Source organism: Accipiter gentilis, chromosome 24, assembly GCF_929443795.1.
Source record: "Accipiter gentilis chromosome 24, bAccGen1.1, whole genome shotgun sequence".
Classification (NCBI taxonomy): Eukaryota; Metazoa; Chordata; class Aves; order Accipitriformes; family Accipitridae; genus Astur; species Astur gentilis.
The window spans coordinates 4,852,123-4,875,535 of NC_064903.1; the positions used below are offsets into that span (position 1 = coordinate 4,852,123).

A 23,413-nucleotide genomic window follows, 5' to 3' on the forward strand; every position below is an offset into this window, starting at 1 on the left:
TCTCATTTCTTTGTATTTGCCAGTTCCCCTTCATTGTTGTTTAAACTACAGAACTGTATAAACTTGAAACAGACAAGACAACTTTCCCCCCCAGGAACCCCACTGTGGTAAGGTTTCATGATGTGTTAATTATTTGGGTATTTGCATCTCGTGTAAACTTTACTTATGTATTACCTTTAACGCTATTTGTAACATATACTGTGCAAACAAGTGACGGCGTTGCCTGTTGTGTGTTGATTGAATAATCTAACACTTACCAGCAGCTATAAATTTTCAGCATAATAAATTACCAGTGTTCAGTGGATGACACATCCTTCTAACATGAGGATTATGCTTCAGTCCTTTTATAAAACTGGAGAAACCACTGTTGAACAAATCGCTAAGGCAAGGCATTAGATACAGATACATTCCAAGTGATGTAAAGATACATATCTAGTAAAATAGATGCAGCCTATTACACTGTTTTATATGAAGTTAATACCCAAATGAAATATTAAACAGTAGCCTGAGCCAAGTAAACATGCCAAATCTGTTGAAGTTAATGATTAATAGAGTTAGGTAGTTAATATGACAAATGAATGAGTGCTTGTTTATAAGAAAACTGTTCTGAATAAGGAATCGGTTGAGCTAAAAAAAGACTTGGAGTTAATTATTAAGGGAAATCTTCATTGTATACGCAACTAAGCTTGTGGTCACTGTGCTTCAGGACATGTATTTTCTCAGGAGAGAATGAAATTTCGTTGAAGGAGGGAAGCAATTTCCTGAGAAACAAAATTTATAGTTCTGTTCCATTTGTTCATATATTGGATTGTTATTTAGATGGTGCGATGTCTTCCACCCTTTTTGTGGAAGGCACATCTCAAAAGTTGGCTATGCTGTTTAATTTTCCTGCATTCTACAGCAGCTAGAGAGTGACTGCTTTGGTGTTCATCTTTGTTCCAAAGTTACCTCCTCTTCTCCCTGTAACTGGGATTGCTCTGTCACATCTTCGTTTGGAAGGTGCTTAGTGGAATTGGTTAGCTATACGGAAGGGCCCAAGGGAAAGCATAAGAAAGTATTTCTCCTCTGCTAGTAGAGCTATGCTTTATAGTGGATAGGAATTATTAATACTTTGCTATTGCTTTTCTTTTGTTTCCTTGTTTTTTTCGGTTGGGGGTGGGGGAGGGAAATCAGGATTGCCCATAATCTGCTGACACTCTTAGTAGCTGTATGTTTCCTCAAAATCTTGAACCCTGTAGATAGGCACATAAAAATGAAAGCTGAACACAGTGCTGGTTATTTCTTTTGTGGCCACTCACCCACAGAGTAACTTGTATTGCACTGAAAGTAAAACACACACTGGAAGTGGTGTGACAGGTTTCTGTAATGACTGGTGGTGGACATGAAGCCTGCCAGCGCCAAGGCCCTCTCTCACAGATTGCTGTTTGTGGTCTGAGTGGCAGACGGGGACAACCTTGCCTTAATCCTGGATATGCTGGAGCTGCACGAAGTTTTCACTTGTTTTATATGGACGTGAACTAAAAGACAGTATATGGAATGAGACTTGTGCTTGCAAAGAGGAGGATCTTCTGGCCAGTTGCCAGAATCGCTTGGGAGATGTGGTTTCAGTTTTCTTTTCTGCAGGAGGTACCTAGTGTGATCTGCATTGAGCCACTTGGCCGAGATCAACAGAAATAACTGGACAGAACTTAAACTACAGCAGGTCTGCTTTCCCTGCCCCACTTCTTAGGGCTATCAGTGCCTACCTAATACTTCATATAAAGTGTACTTGTAATCAAGATACGGCTTTCATCATGTGCCAGATGTGCGTAACATTATTTATCTGACCAAGTGCATGATACAGAGGTTAGGAATGAGTGGTGGGGGTGGAAATTCCTTCTGCTGCTGCTGTTGTTGTTGCCCTAGGTAGGAAGCCTTTCAACTCTTCAGGCGACCATGCTAATTTTGACCTGTGCTGCCATAGCTCATAGTAGCTTTTGAGTCAGGACTAAACTTGGTGCTGGCTTGAACTCGATCTTCTGCAGAGGTTAGATATGAGGAGTGTGTGTGAGCGAGGCATGTTGGTAGAATTGGCTGGAGAGTTATTTTACATTTTAAGATGATCCCAAATATAGTAGAAAACTCAGAAGGCACATTGAACCATTTTTCAGTAAGGAAATAAATAGCACAGGCAGTCTTGGGAAATAGAGGAACAGAACAAGTAAGGAAAGGTGATTGTGGGCACGGGGCTGGGAGGGGTGGGAAATGTTTTCCTTTAGCCAACATGTTGCCAGAATGTCAATTTGTATAATGGCTGATTTTTAAAGTTTGTGTATGTGAGTTGCTTATAGCGGAAGTGAGGTTGGAGCTAATGCTACCACATCAAAAAGGCAGCATGCATTTTATTTGCTTTGCCTTTAGATTCATAGCTGTGTAATGTGAAGGATGTAAGGAATTGTTTCCCTCTTTCTTTGCTTCAGATAGAGCCAAGCACTTGGACTTTCCATTCAAATTAAAGAGTACTTTTTACCTCAGTAAAGTGTTTTGTAAGGAGTCGTAGATATTGAGAAAATATCTTTTTTTTTTTTTTTTCTCCTGTATTTAAATTTTGCGTGTTTTTGTAGTACAGTTAATGCCAAATGGATGGATACTGTGCAGCTGGGAGTTCACTGGGCTTCAAGGTGTGATATCTTTATCTCCAAGGTAGAGATAAAGTGATCCACCAATTATCACAGATTTAAAAGTCTCGGATTTAAAGTGATCCAAGGTAGATCCTTGGTTATCACTTTAAATCCGAGACTCTTAAGTCTGTTACACTTGAATGCCACTGTTGTTCAGTGAGGACAAAACTAACGAACTAGGATTTCCTTCGATATATATTGATGTGACTATTGATTCCCTAGAGTATTTTACTGCTTCATCAGTTGAGCATCTTTTTCTAAAAGCATACTTGTAGTTTGCCTATTAGGCAATAGATTTATATTTCTTCTTTAATTCTTATTATAAACTCATTGGTCTGTCAATAGCAGCTGTTAAGTGTCAAAAAAGAGAACAGAATACCTGTGTGCACATCTGTTTTACTTCAAACTGTGTGATGATGCTGCAGCTCATCTCATCTCATGATTTTTGCTCATCACTTCTGTTAGTGTGCAGGGAGAATGCCTGTATTTCCATAAACTGATAACTGGGAATGTTTTATAGCATAAGTGTATAATGGCAGTTAGAATATTGATGTATATATCAATTAAAAAAAAAAATCTGGGTATGCTTGAAAGCCTCTGAAATTAGAAACAAGTTGACATGACAAGGACAGACTTAAAATAGCACATTACATTCTAGTACTTGTACTCTTAAAATTTGCACTAATTAAAGAGACTTTAAAATTATTATTTTAATAACTCTGAAGTGGTATTCTGTTATAACTCTCTTTGCTATAGAAAATAAGATTGTAAGTAATCAGTTACAGTAAGACAGTTACAGAAATGCTTGTGTTCAGAGGATTTCATTTAAAAAATATTTAAATTTATAATAAATGTATAATTTATTTTTAAAATATCTGTTAATGACACCTTTAGCCTACCCCATTGCGCTTTTGTTGTAGTATAAGCATGGCTAACATGGAAAACATTTTTCTTAACATCTAGCTAATGGTTGTGTTTTGCAAAATTACTTGTTAGAACTGTACAGCAGACCTGGCTTTTTTTGTTTGGGTTTTTTTAAGCTATTTTATGATGCTGTGCAACCCATTTTAAAGTGAAAACAGTACAGTGTACTCTGATCCTTGTTCTACTTGACTAGGTGCTTTACCTAACTGTGTAGCATTTTAAATTTAAATAATGCTTAATAAATGTGACTTAGGTTCTAGGAAACACAACAGTAGATTCAAGTAACATGAAAGGATGATTACTGCTTTTTTCCTAAACCACTGTTCTATGTGCTACAAGATACAAGATGTGCATTCTGAACCGCATCTTCACTGAGGTTTTCCTCTGTATGTGCAGTTACTCAGTTTCAACTATAGTTACTGCAGTTAGATATCTAGTTTATAAACCTGCTTGTTTGTGTGTTTACTGTGTAACTTTAGAAAAGTAACTTGAGTAGTAGTAGTCCCTTTAGCTAAGATTCTTACTGAATATTGTTCTTCCATGGCAGTCCACAAGCATACCATGTGTACAAGGCTTGTGAGCAGTAATGCTCATGTGCGCACCAGTGTGTGGTCTGACATCTGTGGGCTCCTGCGCTTGGGGTTATCGGGGACTGAGCACTCCAAAACACTTTTATTATTTCCATGCTGAAATTTTTGACCCTTAAACAACACAACTCAAAACAAATGTCAAGCGTGCAAAAGCTGCTGCTTATTTAACATATTTCCTCCCATTCCCACATAGGTGTATTTTTAGACATGCCTCTGCCCACCAGACTCTTTGCGCTTCTTAGCTGTTACATCCCTTACATGCCATCGACTCAGCTCCATGGTTAGAAATGGAGGGTAGTCCATTAAAAAAAAAAAACCCGAATAAATGTTCTCCTTGGTAAGTGACCCTTAAGCCTTTTTAAGAGCCTTGTTTGCACAAATCCTCCTCATAGGAGTAAAAAATATTAGCACAGAGAGGAACTGAATAAATCATAATTTTAAGTATGTGATACAACAAAGAGAAATTTTGTTCAGTGTCAGTGGTCGTTATAAGTGTGGGGTTTTTTGTATTTCCCTATTCAGTTTCTTGGAAAAGAAATATAAAACAAATAAATGGTTTCTGCAGAGCACATGTGTGTCCTAAGGCTGCTCTTCCATGGCTGCCAGAAAATCTTTGTTACGTGTCACAGCAAGAACAGATTTAACACCTGTGTTCAGTTTTCTTTAATAGTCTGCTAGTGCAAATGCATTTTTCTTACTGTCCCTCAGTTGCTCAAATGTTTTTTACAGACAGAAACACTGTCATACTGATATATCTGATAGCTTTTCCTGGGATTATTTTTTCCCAACTTGCCCATTTATTGCTGTGGAACCCAAAGGGCCCCAGCTACAGTATGGCCGGAGGGGCTGACAGCTCCTAACAGGAGCCAGCCGTTGGCACTGGAGAGAGCCCGCTGTTCTTTGTTCATTCCTCTCTCTACCCTCCGCAGCATCAATGGACACACCTGTTGATTCCTGTCCTTGAATTTTTTGTTAGCTGCTCTGCTATAACATATGAACTATGCTCCTTGGTTCAGGATAACATGTACTGATGAGCCTGAAACTCAAGTCAACCTCTTGCTGGTCTTTTAAAGGGAAAGCTAAAGGTATGCTGTGTTTCTGGAAACTGAGCAACTGAGTTGCTCGCTCTACATCCAGCTTACTCGGGTCAATAGCAAGCTTCATATACAAGAGTATTTGCTAAAATAAGAACTTCCCCCAAATAAAAATAATTTATTTTTGTGTTCATGTAATGATTGCTCACCTGGCTACAAGTCTGATTTGATATATGAAATAAGTTACTATTTTGTAAATTTTATTATGTGTGTTTCTGTACACTAGGAGCCACCTGTACAACTCGAACCAAAAAGTCTACTAAGAAAGTTGTGTTTGCAGAAACATGAATATTCATTATTTGCAGTCTAATCTAATGCCCTGCACCGTCAGTTCTCACACTCGGTGAAATATGAAGAGCACTCACTGTCAGGTTAGGCTACAGATGAGCAGGTACTACAAAACATTTGGTCTAACTTCACACAGTGTTGCAGTTCACAATTCTGCACATCTTTATGGCAGGTGGCACATACAGCTGAATGAGTCTTTTCACATTTAAATGAGTGCTGCCATCAGTGTTCTGTTGAGTTTGTAAGGTTGAGTGAAGCTAGAGGTAAGATTACAAGGAGCCTGTATTGTGATACTTGCTGATAAGGGGATGCAGGTATCTAGCTGAAAAAAAATAGCAAATTGATGTAACTGGCCAGATTTACTGATACACTTCACATATTGCTTTAGTAATCTGTCAGGTACTTAGTTGTTTCCTGTCTAGTAGTTATGCATGCAATAATTTTTTAAAAGACAGTGTGTTCAGTTTACCTGAAGTATATGATAAGTAGAATCCACAGTGAGTCATTCTCAACAAATGTTTTGTCTCAGAAGCAAGAGTTGTTGAGCAGCCGATGAAATGTCACTACTTCAAATATGCTACTTAAGTCTGAGGAGCTGGAAACTGCATATCACTGCACGGTGATGATGTTGGCTCGGAGCAAAACCCCAAAAACTTATGAATGAGGACATTTGTTTCATAGTTTAAACTGTCACCTCAGTAGTCAGCTGCTGTTTTATGTACCATACAGCCACTTTGGATTAGGACAATTACTAACTCCTGACCTTCAATAAAGAACAAATTATGCATATTAAAGTGTTTCGGAATACATAATCTGTAATAAAATTTTAATAAGAAATCTGGGAATGGGGTTTGGGGTCGGGGTTTTTTGGCTTTCAATAAAGAGAAAAGTGGGTTAGCTATCACGCTACAGCTTCTGCTTGCTTTTTTCCTAATACTGCACTTCCACGGACGCACTAAGCTTGCAAAAGCTGCAGCCGGTACTCGCTCGCTCTGGCTCCTGGCAAAAGGGAAGGGACAGACTGGGACAGCAAAAAATGGGTGGAGGCTACTTCTTTCAGCAGTAGCTTCCTTTTATGCTTGTAGCTCCATTTTAAGCTTGTTTTAAGTGCTTACAAAGCTACAGTGTAAAGGTGCAAGTAATTCCATGTCAGCTGAACTAAACCGAGGTTGTCACTTCCTCCCTTGCACTGGCACTTGTGTGACTGAATAGGGAGCTACATCGGACAACTGCCTTGACTTAAAGGTTATGTATAATTGGCTGCCTGCAAAAGTTTGCAGCCCAAGGGAGCAGTCAAAGTGGGATCACAGCAGTCCAGATTTGGGTTGAGTTGGCTGCTGTGAAGCTAAACTTGAAGACTCTGATAGAGAACCAGCAGGTTTGTTGCACTGGTTTCACTTCTCTGTCAGAGTCTCCATTACACTGAGGTCACTTTATGTCAATTCAATAAAGTAATTTGCTCAAGTTGCATTATATCCTAAAATTTGCTTTGACTACTAACCTCTCTAACCTCTTTTCTGTTGTTGATATGGCACTTTTGGTTTTGTTTGGGGTTTTTTGCACAATGAAAACATACGTACTAAAAGAATCACAGTAGTATATAGGTAAGGTGTCGTTTTACAACAGTATTTTCTATAGCTTTGAATGTTACATAGAAGAGTTGAGACAGTAAATCTGCAGCTAGTGGTAATCACAGAATTATAGAGCAGTTTGGGTTGGAAGAGACCTTAAAGATCATCTAGTTCCAACCCCCCCTGCCATGGGCAGGGACACCTTCCACCAGACCAGGTTGCTCAGAGCCCCATCCAACCTGGCCTTGAACACTGCCAGGGATGGGGCAGCCACAACCTCTCTGGGCAACCTGTGCCAGTGCCTCACCACCCTCACAGTAAATGTCAAGTAACAGCAAAGTGATACAGCAACAGAAAGGAAATATGAAAAAAAACGCAAGAGATCCTGGTTTGTGGTGCCTGTGGTCTTTTTGCACCAGATGCGGTAGTAGGAAGTGAGGATGGAGTAGTTTGTCTGTCCATAGTAGACCATCAGTTTGTCATTTTGAATATTACTTTCCATGAAGACGCTTGTATGTAAAGCTGATTCATACTGTGTATTTGCATAGTAAAATTTAATACTGAATTTAAGATAGCCTTGGTTTTGTGCCTTTGTTAGACAGATGTGTTTAATTTTTATTATGAAAATGGATTCTCTGTTTATTTCATAAGCATGCAAATAATTTTGCATTTTTATGAGTGCCTCTGTCTTGAACAACTTGGTCAAAAGTGCTTTTGTTATGAAATGTATCACTGCAGGGAAGAGGAATAAGTGGAAGGTGAAGCTAAGCTTGCTATTCTTCAATAAAAAGCAGGGTGAGAAAATGGGAATTGGAACAGGGATTGGAGCAAGATTATGCCTTAGAAAACCATGGAGAGCATCCTGCTTGTATCAGTATCTTACTTTTTGCCATTCTGGCTTTGTCAGGGCTCAGTCTTGCTTGTTTATGGATTACACATCATCCTTGCTGTTCAAGTTCATATAAGAGAAGCTGTATAGGTATTTCAATATTTCACTGAAGCTTCATCTTTCAGGCATATTTTTCTTACATGCCTTTAAATAACAATACCCATGCAGTGTACATTGCAGTTCCGTAAAACTTGACTGAAAAAGAGAGCATGCTAAACAGTCTTCAGTTACGTTAGACTAAAACTGCCAGATAAAAACTTGTTCTAGCCTTGAGCTGAGTTCAGATTATTTGAATGCTCAAAGATGATTCGATGAATGATAATCATATATGAAGAAATAAGACTCTTTCCAGATCACATTACCTAATGAAAAAGATCAGGCAGCGACCAGCCTTGTAGTCTTTCTCTTCCCGTTTCCCAGTGTAAAAATACTGCAGTTATTCAGGTATAACCTACATCCATTTAAAAAGTTAGTGTTGTTTGGAAAATAATCCTCATTTAACGTAGACCCAATTGGTCTGAACTGCAGTGGGGAGAGAGATGACCAAGCAGTGGCAGTGAGCAGAGGCAGGAGGGTTAATGGCAGGAGGAGCAGGGCTTTAGGGAAACCTTCTCTGGGATACCTGTATGTGCAGGTCTCTTCCACTGCGGTTGGATCATAATTTCTGGAATACATGCATGTAAATAAGATACAAACATACTTTGTGTGTATGCTAGTACTACTTTATACCTAAAGGATGAGATTTTAGGACCACACCAACTGTTCTAAGACTTGTTTTCCTCCCTTTCTGAGTCGTAGTCTGTGCGCAGACGTTGGATGCAAATGTAAAGGGGGTGTGTGTGATTTTATTCCCTGAATGGCCATAGTGGATAAGGTTTCTGTTGGCTGTTTCTCTGAGGTAATTTGTAGGTGTTCCTCAGACAGACAAAACAGTTTAATAAATTTGTTATGTATTAACTCTTAGTTCATAAGTTTACCTTTCCTTCAAAAGCTGAAAATGAAAAATATTTCTGTAACTTGGATAGCATTAAGTAGATTGATCTTTAAGAAAGGTAAGCTTTAAAGTTGTTGCTATTAAAAGTAGTCTAATGTCATAATGCTGACTTTAACCAAGAGTGCATTTTAAAACTTCTTATCAGGCACAGTGTTTGCTAGCATGTTATCTCATTCAAGCAACTGAAGGCACTCAGAACGTGCCATTTAGGTGAAAATTGAGAATGCTAATGGAAAGAGTTTCTAGTGGTATGCCCTGACCTAAAGTAAAAGTACATGATCAGCCTGTTCCATGTTTTCAAGTAGCAGGTAGTATTTTGCAGTTGCACAAATGGTATCAACAACAAACAGCTGACAAAGCTCATATTACCAATCCAGGAAAATGGTGGATTGAATAGTCTGTTTAGATATGCTTATAACCTAAGAGATGCCTAGAATTTTCACTATTTAATGTTTTTCTTTTTTATATTTTTTGTGAATTTGTTGGCCTATTTACCTAGAAACATTTGAATTGCAGTTGCATCAAAGGTAAAGAGTGACTTGGGTTTTTGTGTGCTAGGAAGCAGTAAGATTGACAATTACTAGGGAGTGGGCACTTAAATAACCCTGACTAAAACCTTCCAACAGGGAACTTTCTTCTACCATCACTATAATGATCAGTCCAAATAGTGATAGACTTGGAGTGGGGACTGTGTATTTTTAAGTTGAAAATGGAAACGTTTTCTGACAATGTTAGCTTTTTGAGTATCACTTTATTTGTTAATAAATTAAATTCTATCTTTTTTTATTATTAACCATGAATTGCTGTTGTGATACACAGTGTCATACTAAGGATTTTTCTGTCCCTTTTTCAGAGCAAAAAAGTTCCTAAAAATAAGTTGAAAGAATGGTCAACAGCGTCAGTTTCCTCTTCATGCTTCCTTCAAAATGTGTTAAGTCTGACCACTTTACTGTCTGTTTAGTCTAGTGCTGTACAAACAGTTTCTTTCTTCTGCAGCTTCTACTTTGACTCCTGCTTTATTCATATTAAAGGTGATCTAGTTACCTAAATATCAAGTCATGCCATCAAGCCGCTTGAGTTTTAGCTGTGTGGTTTGCTCCAAATACTCACGCACGCTTTTTTTTTGTGTCTTCTGAGCCTGCAGGGCTCGAACAAATTCCTTTCAGGAAGCTCTGTGTCTGTGCTAGTGCACAGCTGTCCTGTGCTCGTACGTTTTGCAGAGGGGTAGGACATATTAGCAGAGGCACAAGTATGTGATAATATGGTTATGTACCTCCTGGGCCAGAGCCAGCTTGCTCTGTGCTGCCTCCGCTTCGAGCTCAGGCTTTGAGCATGTGATGTTGTGACCCAGTCCTGTGTAAGTACGTCCTCTGCCTTTTTGCAAAAGCTGCTTGGATTTTTGGACTAAGGACATCAAAAGCTGCCTGCCTCTGAAATTGTACACCTTAAACAAGCGTATTGGTGTCTGTAAATAAGAAGTGTGATAAATGTGCATGCATGTGTATTAGGGGGTGGTGAAGTTCAAAACCTTGCTGTTTAAAACTGTCTCGGAGGTCTTTTTTTCCTCCTTTTTTTTTTTGAAACTTCTTTTCTCTAAGAATCATGCTAGTTTCTACCTTGTTCTCCTGTCTTAGCATGAATATTTATGTTTGGACTATTTTTGCATTGTTTTCCTGTTCTGATGGTGTTACACTGCTCAGACTGAACAAAATATTGTTTAGAGCTGTTAAATCTAAAACCTTGGATGTGTACTTTGCTTTTTAGGAGAAAATGTACTGAAATTTGCTTGGTCATCTCACTTCCTCTTTGAAGTGCAGATAAAAATCAAAGAACTGTTATGATATAGTAAGCCAGTAAGGTTGCCTTCCCTGGTAGAAAATGCCACCACCAGTATTATCTCCCTTGCTGATGGGCAAAATCCCCAACTTCTCTGACTAAATTGGTATACGCTGCATTGTTTTATTATCCACGTACAACCTGTCCCCAGTCTATACCTCTGGATCTTCCTTATAAAAATTAATACTTGACTTGCCAAACAATGTTTTTATAAGAAATGCACCCTAAAGATATCTCAGTCTATCATAAAGCACATGAAAGTAGCGGAAAGCAAGTTGACTCACAAAAAGTTTAAAGTGAGCAAAAAGTTGCAGTACAAAGTCCTATCTTAGGTAAATCTTTTATCTGGAAATTCCAGGTGTGGATCTAGAGATGATAGATATCTCTGGATATGAATCTAGGTATATTTGGCTGGAAAGTGATAGGATAGGTTCACCATGAACCAAGCAATAGACTGTGCTAAAATTTTGCATTAAGACCACAATAAAATTCAGTTCCTTGAACATACAAAAGACATCATTGCTTTTTCACTGGAAAATACTGTGATTGTGCAAAAGATTAAAATATGCTTGCTCCCAATACTCCTAATTTTTATTGACTCTCAAACCATCTTCCTCTGCAGCTTAACTCGTTACACAATGAAAATGAAAAATAGAGATGACTCATGCTTGAAATCTCAGGGGCTACCATCTCAAATGACCGTGGGTGGGAACAGTTTTCTTAAACTTGTATTTTTTAAGTGCACACCCAGTCATCTGTATATCAGAACATCTGCAGAGACAGAATTTCTTCAAATTGCAGATAAGAAAGCCTAATTCTTTTTGCTTAGTCACAAAAAAAGGGAGGAATTTGCATTTGGATGTGAGCTCCTAAAAGAAAAGGGAAAGGATATTTCCCAACTCTGGTGTTCCTCTTGCTGACTGTCCTCACAGAACTTTGAAAAACCTGTAGGAACTTTAGAAAAAACCTCCCCATCCCCCCGTACACTTCTTGGTAGGCAAAAGACTGCTAATGTAGTACATGATAAGGAACATTTACTTTTCCCCCAGCCCCCTTCCCCCCCCCCCCCCCTTTTTTTGAGTATGTAATTAATTTCACTACCTAAATTATGATCAATGTCTGAGAATAAAGCAACCTAATGCAACTGATGAGAGACAGTGGAGTTTTTTTAAAAGCAATAAAGGTAAATACAAAATTGGTAGCAGAATTTCTTGTCAAAATGAAAGCTGAAGAGACAGGTTTTCTGAAGTAATATGGATTTATATTTAGAACCTTAGTCTGTTAAGTTACACAACAGTCACTGTTGGCAACACACTTAAGAAGTACATAATCTGTCAGGGTAACTACAAAAGGGAGAAGCTGTTGTAGTCCATTATTGTGTCTGGATTTCATTAGAACGCAGGAGGTTAATATTACTGGACTCCTTCAATAGAGCATTAAGAGGGATTATGATGATCTCTGTCATTACATTGCATGTTTGGCTGCCAGACTGGACTTGTGTTCATGCACTTTAACATTTTACTGTTTGAGTTGCTCCTTTCACAGAAAGGTTATGACAGAGCAACGCTGCTAGATTTCAGGAAATTTATAAATAAAGGAAGTAGCTTTTAATGACTGGCTCTCCTGTGTTCATGTTACTAAGCTTCGGTCAGACGAATCTATTAGCTGAATCCTGTTTAAAAAAGAATGATTCAGTGTTTACTTTTTCCTAACTGTTTTTTCATATGTAGTAATAGATACATGTTACTATTTTATTTTATATTGGGTAATGCCATTAATGCTAATGTGTCATCACAAGAGTACATAGAGTTCCTCCTAGGTCATGCTGTGCAGATGTTTGGTAACATAACAGATTTAAGGCCAGGAAATAAGTGTTAATATTTCATCTATGTAGCTAGGGTAATGTCAATGAATTTTTGCCTTGTTGAATAAAACATCATTAACATTTGTCCAACCCTAATAGCATGACTTGATCAGAGCCTGAACTTGAATGCATGCACTCTAAGAATTGGTGAAGCAGTTGTATCCAACAGGCATATTAAGTGTTAAGACATTGTCTCTGGGTAAATTTTGAAAAACTTTTATCCAGGGAGATTATTTCCTGTATTCCTTCATCTTTACTTGTGAAACAAAAAGCACTTTATGTCCTAATTTCCTTACACTGTGAAAGGATGCTTGTTGAAATGATTATCATAAGCCTAGGGTGATAACATAAGAGGGGAGATGAGCACCCTAATTCTTAAACAACCTGTTGTTTATGCATATGTTCCTAATACTGTTAATAGGTTGAAAACAGGTAAAAATGAATGCTCAATAGATGCAGGGAAGCACCTAGCAATTAGAAGCAAAACATTAGTTAGAAATACGAACGTAACTTACGTATCTGCAGTACCCTCCATCACACATTCATTAACATTACAGAAACAGGAATATTACATCTGGCTTTGAAGGCTGTAAAACACTGTACATCAGTTATTTACTTTTATTGCACCTTGAAAATGCAGGGAAATCCGAGTTCTTAATTTTTCTGTTGGGTAACAGCTTCTGTTAAGAAACCCAGCTTTGAGGAAGTTCCTGCTTTGTCAGCTGTGTTCCAATTAGGAGACAGAAGCAAAATCTGGACTATCAGTTCTTTGCTGAGTGAGATGAAAGGGTGGCATAGTTTAAGAAGTTATTACCTGAAAGAAGTAACTTATGTATTACTAGTCCCTTTCAGTGCAAAGTAAAACTGCTCGACTTAAAACACCACAGAATATGATACCAGTTTTCAGATGCCTGTATTCCACACAGAAAAAAATGGAGGGAACGTCTTCAAGTTCAGTGTGAAGTGTCACTTGAGCTTTGGCATTGTTTTACTTTTCCCTTTTCTAGCTGAACTGTCTTTTTTTGGCCTCTAATAGGTATCTGCAGTCACATTTTCAGGTTAGAAGCACCCTTAAAAATTAAAATTTTAAACATAATCTGGTTATAAAAATTAGGTTTAAATGCTTCTTTGTAGTTACATATTATGCTAGAGACCACACAAGCAGTCCATGATGCAGACCTACACAGAACAGTCTGGATGTTCAGTACTCCTTATTTATTTATTTTTAATTTAACTGGCTTCATTTGTAATGCTTAAAAATAAAACAACGATAAAGAGAGGAATTGATCTCCAGTCTGTACTTTCAAACTGATACAGTATAGGCGAATGCAAAGATGTTCTGTTGTAATACGCTCCAAAACAATAGGTGCAACAACAAGCTTTGGAATTTCTCTGAAGTTGCCTAAAATAAGAGAAGGTTTTCAAAAAGCTTGAACTTACCTAGTCTGTATTTAAAGGAGGCATGATTTTCATGCAGGGAAGCAAGTGACAGATCTTCTATGAAGTGAATGAAATGTATGAAACTGGTTTTAGTATAAATTGTATGTATTGGGGGATTATTTGACTTGGGGTATCAAAGTTTGCAGGCAAGAAAAACATTATGGAAGGTGTGGCAAATAGGGCTTTATATTTGTAGGTCTTAAACTGATTTGATCTTCTAGACTGTATATAATTCAAGAACCTTAGAAGAGGGCACTACTTTCTATTTTTGCAAAGGTGTTTACTGCTGAGAAAGAAGCAGAAAATTAAAAGACTATGATAACTTAAATCTCACTAGTTGGATCGTCAGAGCCATGTAAGTCATAATCTTTCCTTTGCAAAATGGTTGCGTAGCTAAACACAAAACTAGTCAGTCTATCCATTTTGTATTACACACGGGAAGAGAGAGATTATCAATTCTTACTAGACTGTTTACATAGCTTTTGCTGGAGAACTTCCATGGCCACGTAGCCTCTAAAACTTGTCCTTGATCGTCCTGCTTGCCTTTTCATGTGCTTGTTTTAAAAAGTGGGTGGAAACAGAATGATCACATCCCTCTGCTGTTGAAACATTGGAATAAGAGTAACATTTGCCATAAAGCCTGATGAGATTGGGGTGTATGTTGAGGGGATCAGGCTGAAGTAAATACTTCTTTGTTAGTATAGAATATGCATTTTTCTTGTGAATTTTTGTGTCCTTAGTCCAAGTGTGTCTGGTAGATGTTGGAGGAGTTTTGAGGTACTCTCAGTATTTTTCAATTATAGATTTTCTCCTTTTCCATCCTCTTCTGAAATACTGTCTGTCCAAGCCACCAGTCCTTACCATGTTCAGTAACTAAAATGCCAATGAAACAAAGGGATGCCTCTCACTTACTTCCTTTTACTACAAAAAAGCGTTGAAACAGCCAAGTTTGCTATTAGCTATAGTGACTGCTAGCATTCACAATACTGTAACATAAATTGGATTGACTTGAAATCTTGTGTACCACAGGGTTTTTGTCAGATCACAGCATAACCAGTACAGATTGAGTACGGGCTTGTGAGAGAGGAAGCATTGGAGTGAATGAGCCTTAGGTATTTACAGTGCAGATTCTGGATAGAATTTAATGAGGCAAAAGTAATGGAGGTGGGTCTAGAGGAAATACTTTCCCAGTTCAGTGTATTCTCAGTGGACAGTTTTCAGTTGTGGAATCTTGCCTTGGCCTTTTATGTTTTCTGCCTTTGGGGCACACAAACAGCTCTTACACTTTCACCAAATATTTGCTTGCCCTTATGTTACAAGATTAGGGGAGAGAGTTTCACACCGGTCTGTCAGATAATTGAGAAATACTGGGTAAGCATGGTTGGTCTGGTTTTCACTACAATAGTTGTTGCAGCAATAGATGTATGACACTTGACACTTACAAGTTGATTTTTTTTTTCTTCTGATTGACATTAAGTGCGTCTGTGTTCTGAGGCGGTAAAACAGAAGTAGTAAATATAAAGGACAAAAATAATATTGTTCCTGAAACCAAAAATAAATCTGATCTTTGTTTAGTAGCTAAGTAAAACATTGTATTAACTACTTTTTAGGCAGCAGCAAGAGAAACAAGATTTCCTAAGGCTACGTATGTTTTTGCTATTTCAAATAGCACATATATATTTAAACAGGGACCCTCAACTTATATCAGGATCTACTATATCTGACTTTCCTCCCTCTCTGTCTGTTGGGACATAGGTACTAGTATTTATATAGTAAGAGCTCTTGAAAACTCTCAGGCTTTGAGCTACTGTTGCACTGATAGAGCACAGAAGTACTGCTGAAACCTGCTGGTGTTTGATTAAATTACCTCTGGAGTTTTCATTGCCCTTTGACGTACAAAATTGTGCAAGAGGAAAATATGTAGAAATCGGCCTGCGAGAAAGGAACAAAAATCGGACCTTGCATACTGTTTTTTTAATACCATGAGTAACTTGGATTAATATTCGCAGTTTGTTTTCATAAAAAACACTGACATGATGTAAAACCTGAATCATTTCCCTTAGTTTTAATTCTTTAAATCTTTCTAACCCAAAAAGAGTTGTAATTAGCCACAAGATTCTTCTAACTCTTACTGCTATTTAATCATCCTTCTCATCTGTAGAAATGTTCTCTCATTCTCGTGTGTGACAGGTTTAAATCTGGAAAAAACAAATTTGGAGAGATCCTGGTAGTATGCGTTTAAGCTTGCTGCATCTTCCTGGCAATGTGATATTTCTCAGTCTTTCTGTAATTTCTTTTTGAAATCCTAGGCTCTTTCAGTTCTAGTACTGGAACAAATTCAGGACATCTAGATACTGACTGAATTCCTTTCCAAAAACTGACTGTAACTAATAACCAATGTACTTACTCAGGTCAACTCAGGTTTTTTTCACTGTTTAGAACCAACTTTCCGCTTACAAATTATGAATGCTTACTGTGGTTTCCAAAATGTTTAGACCTGCTGGAATGCTAGAGAAATTGCAGAAATAGTTGTTACTTATTCATACTGGATTCTTTTGGAAGATTTCAGAACTTCCTGAAAGGAGTCAACCCTGAGTACTTACGCTAAAGCCAGAATTGTGTCTCCGTTTGAAGTTGGCAAGAGCTCCATTGCAGGGCAACCAGGATTTCCTCCGCTGGTGTTTTTAAACTAAACAACTTCTGGCTTTGCAGATTCCAGGTTTTCTTCACAAACTAGAATACTACCCTTTCCTCTCTAATGTCATCTTTCTTACTAGAAGACTTCCCTAACACAATGAAAAAACATTTCAAATAATGTTTGAAGTAGATGGAAAAAGAAGTGTGTTTTCTTCTAATCATGCTATTACGTAGTAAATTGGACCCCGGGCAAGCTTTTTAACACAAGGGGAAGGACAATAAACACTGTTATTCATATATGTTCAATATGAAACCCTTACAGTGTTTTGGCCTTGGGCTAATGAAAGCCTTTTCTAGCAAAGATAATAATTTGCTGCCTCATTAAAATTAAACTGCATAGGATAATATTTCTAGCTACAGGTACTTCTTTAGGGGTTGAGTTTCACTTAGAAATTCTAGTAGTGTGTGCCTGGATAAGTTGATCCTGTTCTGTTTGAGTAGTTAAATGCAGAGAAGATTAGGGCATTTCCTCTGCTGTGAATAGTTGCTTCCAGAGGCATAAACCCTCTCCCCATTCCCCATGCATACTTCTGTTCTTACTTAGTCCCATAAGCTTTTGTGACTATTTAAAAGCTATTTTTCTGTATTAAAAAAAGAATAGTTGCCAGTTGTTTCTTAGATTTTCAGTTAAATTCATGAAAAACTACAAAGGGAGGAGTGTCTTCTGTTCTAGAATCTATGTTCGGATTTCAGACTTTGTTCCGTGGCCCTGGCTGCAGGACAGGAATAGTGTGTTGGATATTATCTGTCTTTGAAGCTTTTAATTGAGGATATCAAAGTCAGATTATACTCAAAAACCAGCTCTTCCATGTGTGGCAGTCCATAAAATACAGTGTCAGTGCTTGTATGAGCATTCGCATCAGTTATTTGTTTTCTACAGTAAGCTCAAACTATAGAAGTTTTGTAAACACCCAGCGTATAACAGTACTAAGGAAAACGTCACCTCATGAGTGAGGTTTCTAACATGAACACTGTAACATATCATTGGCAATGATAAATGAACTCTAGTCTGGAGAGTTACCATTTCAGAATTGCTAGAAGCTTATTCACCTGAGGAAAATCCTTTGGAGATGCTGAAACGCACAGCTATCTAGGAGAGAAACTACATCTATTTTTGTTGGGTTTGGATTTTTTCTTAGACTATAGTCATGCCTGGCACACATTGATTGCTGTTGCTGGGAACTTGTGTTTCCTACATCAAGAACTGGAAGCTCTGCTGTTTCCAAAATAGATAAGCGTCTAAACAGGTTGGTTACATTGCACAATTAAGAGAAATAATGAACTTTGTAAATCAATATAAAATATTACATATTCTAAATATTCTAGTATTACATAATGGTTTTATTTTGATACAGTGAAATTTTTCATGAGTGCTACATTTTCTTTCATTTCTGAGGAAAGAGAAAGTTTACTGAACATAACAGTTATACTTTAGTAATGCATGGTTGGCTTGCCTTGAAGGTATCCTTGGTGGTACATCGATGTGAACGTTGTATCTTATTATACTTTCTCTTAAAGTCCAATTGAACTTAAATAAGAGATTGAAGGCATAAGGTGTAATTTGAGTAGCTAAATTTGGCTTCTAACCAAATGGAATTGGTATGGAGGTACTTTTGTAAGTTCAGTATGTCAGTTTGTTTTGCATTCTATTTAAAATACGGTAAAAATTTATTTGGCACAAGTTTGGGATCATCCCGTTACGGATCAAAATCTTATACAGCCACATGCAAATGCAGTAACACTAAAAACATCATTGTTGCACCTCTTATTTCATATTAAAAGAGAAAAAGTTTGTGGGAGTATTTTGTAAGGGATGTTTAACACCGGTTCAGTCCGTAAAAAATGGTACCTTGACAGAAATTTTAGACTTACGGGGAGGGCTAATAAAATATAACTAGGTTAAACATCAGTTAAAAGCTTTCTGTATATAAAACCAAGTAGTCCAAGAGAACAATTATGCAGTAGACTTTTTGAAGCCACATCTGTATAGTTACATATAGGCATCTTTTTTTTTCACTGGTCATGGGACCTACATAACCATGCTTTTGTTCTGTAAACTGTCCTCTTACCTCAATACCCAAACTCTACTTCATGTTCCTTATGACTTTTTTGGGTACTGAGTTAATGTTTCTGCTGTTACTCATCCATCACAAATGATAAAGGTCTTGTTGCTTCTGCCCTGAGACAGAAAAATGGACCATACGGAATCTGAAGTCTCTTTCTTGCCTTTTTTTTTTCTTTTTTTTTAAAATTAAATTAAGCTTCTGTTCATAGCTTTATTCAGAACATGTTTAAATGGGGGGAGGGGGAGGATCCCTTAAAAATTAAACTCCTTTTGGGTACCTTCATCTTTATCTGTATGCTGTAGTTTGCAAGCTTAGTCTTTTCCAATAATATCATTGCTCTCCTCTTGTATGGGTAGCGTGTGCCACCTTTGTCAAAATTCATGGGCTATTCTTCTTCAGGAGCATTAGGATAGAAATTCTAAAGATTCTTCCTTTCTGCAAGGCAGAAAAATTCCCAACCTCTAATAGTTTCTGTTTTTCTGTTTTAATACAGATCTAATCATCACTGAAAACCCACTCATTGCTGTCAGATACCTTGTAAGTATACCTATGGGTGTATATATATGCATGTGTGTGTGTGTCAGTTTTTTATATGAATATGTTCAAAGGAAAGGGCCAAGTCTGTCTTTTTGGGACAGTAAGTTTTTCTAACTGATGTCTTTTAAGAATTACAGCTGATTTTTGTCAAGATAGAAACAGTTTAAATTACCACAAATGTGTACAAATTAAGTTACCTGTTTTTATAAACACTTTTTAAAGTATTTCAAATGAATCTGAAATTTCAAAGTGAAAGAAATGCAACCTTTAACTTTTGCTAATGTGAACATTAGCTTAACCGGCTGCAAGTATACGAAGTGTGTTTGTCCATGCACTTAAAATTCAAATGTTAAAAGTGATTTCAACAGCGTGCCAGTTTTAGGAAAACATTCTTTCCCATTAAGACCTTTTTATCATTACTTTATTATTTCAGCCAGTACTTTGAAACATTCTGATGATGGTTTTTAGCATGTTAGAAAGTTGTTCCAGTAAACTGTAAAAGTTCTTAAGTTAGTGTTCAACACTGAGTTGAGTTTGTTGCTTGGTCAGCTTGAAGATCATCTCACATATAAACCCACACATTTCATGCATGTAGAAAGGATTATTAGATTACATCAGTAGGATGTAATTTTTCAAACACAGTCCTCTTCACACACAGTCCTACAATCCATTCTGCAACCTAGTTCAGTTTTAAAGACTTAGTATTGATAATCAGTAATAAAACGTGAATTGGATATTGTGAAATATATGTTTGAATCATGACAGTACTGGTGCAAGTCATCATGTTATTTGCATCTCATCAGTGCTTAGATGACAAGAGGAGCAGGTCCCCACCATTTTAGATATGGTAAAAAAAGGGACAGCTCTTACGCCAGAGACTTCAGTTCAATTCACTATTGCCTAGATGCAATAAGAGGGAGTGGAAAATAGCAGTGGAAAGATTAGATAATTGCAATAAGTATATATTAATAGATACCATTAGTCAATATAGATTTCATTAGAAAGTAGTAAGCAAATCAACGTGTGGAAGTATGATCTTCAGTTCTTTGTATTTGCTGTAATAATAACATGTACACAGAAAATACTCTGAAAATTTTGTGGTTGTTCAGTGTTATACAAGAACTAAATAGGTGAAATACAAAATTAATGTACAGGAGATTAAATTGAATGGAAAAGTTAAAGTAAATGTCTTTTTATAGTAGGGGTCAGTCCAGAACATTGGCTAAAGAATTTAAGTAAATATGAGCCCATTCCTCTCCTCCCTTTCTAAATGAGTCAGTTCTCAATTATTAGCGAGTAGTTTTTTTACCATTAGGACTACTTCTGAAAAAGCTACTACTCAGCCTGAATAAAAGCTATAGTACTGTCTCAGTATATAAAATTGTTTGCGTTAGTCCAACAAGTCTGCTTTTTATCCAAGTCATTGTGTCTGGTCATATGCTTTTTGTTGGAAGGTGAAGAGCAGTGGGAGTTCTCCATGGGGTTTATTTTAACATCTAGCGTTGTGTCTAATCTTGGGCATGCCCTGAAGTTTTCTTACTGTAGTCTTAGCACTGTGGCTGGCTTTTGTTTTAAATACAAGCTCAACTGCTGCTTTTGGAGCACTGAATTAACTGGAATGAAAATATCATACAAGATTTGTACTATAAACCAGTAAACCTTCATTTTAAAGAACTGGAGCTTAGGGAAGTAAAATTATATCTCTTCTGCTGAAGTTTGACTGTTTCCTGAGCAGTTGATGATGAGGAGGTTAACTACAGCAGAATAAGCATATATGTTTTGAAAAGAATGTAGCATTCATTTTTTATAAAAAGAAACATGCAGAATACTCTTTTTTTCTGAACAACTCTGAGCTTATTTTACTACATTATACTATCATTCAATAGTAATTTTATTCTCTAGCTCTAATTAAAAAAACTAACATGGTGATCATGTTATTTTAAGCACCTGCAGATCTCTTAATCTTACATTACATTAAATGCTGTTGATATCAGCTACAACACAACTGCAGATGTTGGAATTCTTATTAAAAACCCCATTGATAGATTGCTGTTACGCTGTTAGTAGCAGTCATCTGACTGCTACTACCCTGAAATGTTAATTGTAGCCTCCCTCATCACCTGAGGGTGGCAAATACATTAACGAAGGTACATTTTGAGGTGTGTCCACGTTCTTTTAATTCTTGATGGAGCCCTGGAAGTTCTCCTATTCTCATCTGTTCTGTTTGTTGGATTCTGTCCATGAAAGACTGGGCTTTGCAATAAGCTAGTCAGCGTTACTCACTCCCCTGGGTGTCTGAGGTACTGCTCTTTTGTTAGTGTACCTTTGCCTCTTATTTTTCCTCCTTAATGAGGAGAGATTTCTGACATGGAGACAAAATCTTGCCAAATTGTGGCTTATTTTAAATTGGGTTAAATTGGTCAAATTGGATTCCATTTTCTGTACCTGGAGTTCTGAAATGCATATATTGAAGTATTTTTTGGAGGGGGGAAAGCAAATCTGTGTAATGCCTTTCCAAGAGCCTGACACTCATAGTTGAAAAGTAAAAAATAAAAAATTCCGTTGCTGGGGCAAAGTTAATAAAGCAGTGTTAGAATATTGTATTGTTTTTGGATGACTACATGTAGACTTTTCAGGACCTTGTATCAAGATACATTTTAATCTGAATATAAATTGATATAATCTGAAAAGCACTAAAGAGATCTACTGTATCTTTTCTCCATAGTACAAATATTTAGGGGGAAAACAACTGTTGACCTTTCCCATAATTACGCAATTGTAGCATTACTCAAGTAGCTTAAACACAATATTATGATGTAAAGGACAGACTTCATCTCAACAGCCCTGAACTATTCAAACAGAGATAAGGGGGAAAAGTCTTTGAAAAGTAAATATTTGTGGATGCAACAAACAAGTATGGAAAAGATTCATCCTCTTTTGCCTTCAGAGCAGTACACTGCTATCTCATGCAGTGTACATGCCTCTTAAATCAGTTACTTCAGTCTCCTTTGTCTTGATGCATTTGAAGTGAACTCTTAGAAGGACTAAAACTAACGGACTGACTGTAATATTACTAATTTAATTCTTTTTTTCTTTTTTTTTTTCCTGCTCTCTGCTTGGCTCTGGTCTTCACCCACAGGTGTCCACTGTTGGCTCTCAAAGGTTACTAAAATTTTAGCAGCTACTCGGAAACAGAACTACCTAAGCTTCACTTACTGTTGCTTCTTCCTACACCATACTACACTGCTGCTTTGCTCTTGCCTTCTTCAGAACACAATAAGAGATTTTCTTTTTTAAATACCTGCAATGAAACTTAGGCTAGAAGTATGTGCCATTCTCTTGCTGCCTGTGTACTTGTTAATATCTGTGTACAGTATGCTTGTATTTATTCCATGGTATTTTCTTACCAATGCCAAGAAGAAAAAGGCTATGGCAAAACGTTTAAAAGCTAAACCCATCTCGGACAAACCTGGAAGCCCCTACCGTTCTGTCACTCATCTTGACTCACTAGCAAACATAAACATTCCTGGAGCAGACACATTGGACAAGCTGTTTGACCATGCTTTAGCAAAGTTTGGGAAGAAGGACTGTCTTGGGACCAGAGAAATACTGAGTGAAGAAAATGAAATGCAACCAAATGGAAAAGTGTTCAAAAAGGTAAATCTTACAATTTTGTACTTAATTCTGATTTGGTTTTGAGCTGCTTTGCATCTAGCCTCAACAACGGAGGTCTCCTTAGAGGTCTTCCTTAATTGTTATCTTATGATATAAACCATCCATTTTATAGTAGTTAAAATATAACAGAATACAGGATGCACTATTTATTCTACTTCAACAAAAATGAAAGCAATTTTTTTTTTCTTAATGAATGGCAGTGTGTGCACTTAATGCTGTTACACACCAGCTCATGTAAGCTTGTAGAGCTGTATCAGCAGCTTCTTGTCATCACAGGTGTTTTTTTTT

The 23,413-nt window shown here is 37.2% G+C and overlaps 1 protein-coding gene across 10 annotated transcripts in view; it reads left to right on the forward strand.

The window, feature by feature from the left end:
- The window catches only part of ACSL4 (acyl-CoA synthetase long chain family member 4), a 67,012-nt gene that overhangs the window by 28,006 nt on the left and 15,593 nt on the right, over positions 1 to 23,413 (forward strand). For 3 of the 10 annotated variants that reach the window (XM_049827817.1, XM_049827818.1, XM_049827816.1), the window contains 2 exons: positions 19,407 to 19,450; positions 22,590 to 23,107. In XM_049827817.1, the coding sequence (XP_049683774.1) occupies positions 22,757 to 23,107 (351 nt within the window). In that variant the 5' untranslated portion in view covers positions 19,407 to 19,450; positions 22,590 to 22,756. Of the gene's footprint in view, positions 1 to 23; positions 108 to 19,406; positions 19,451 to 22,589; positions 23,108 to 23,413 lie in introns of all 10 variants that reach the window. The other 7 variants (XM_049827822.1, XM_049827821.1, XM_049827824.1 and 4 more) reach the window with 5 other exon arrangements.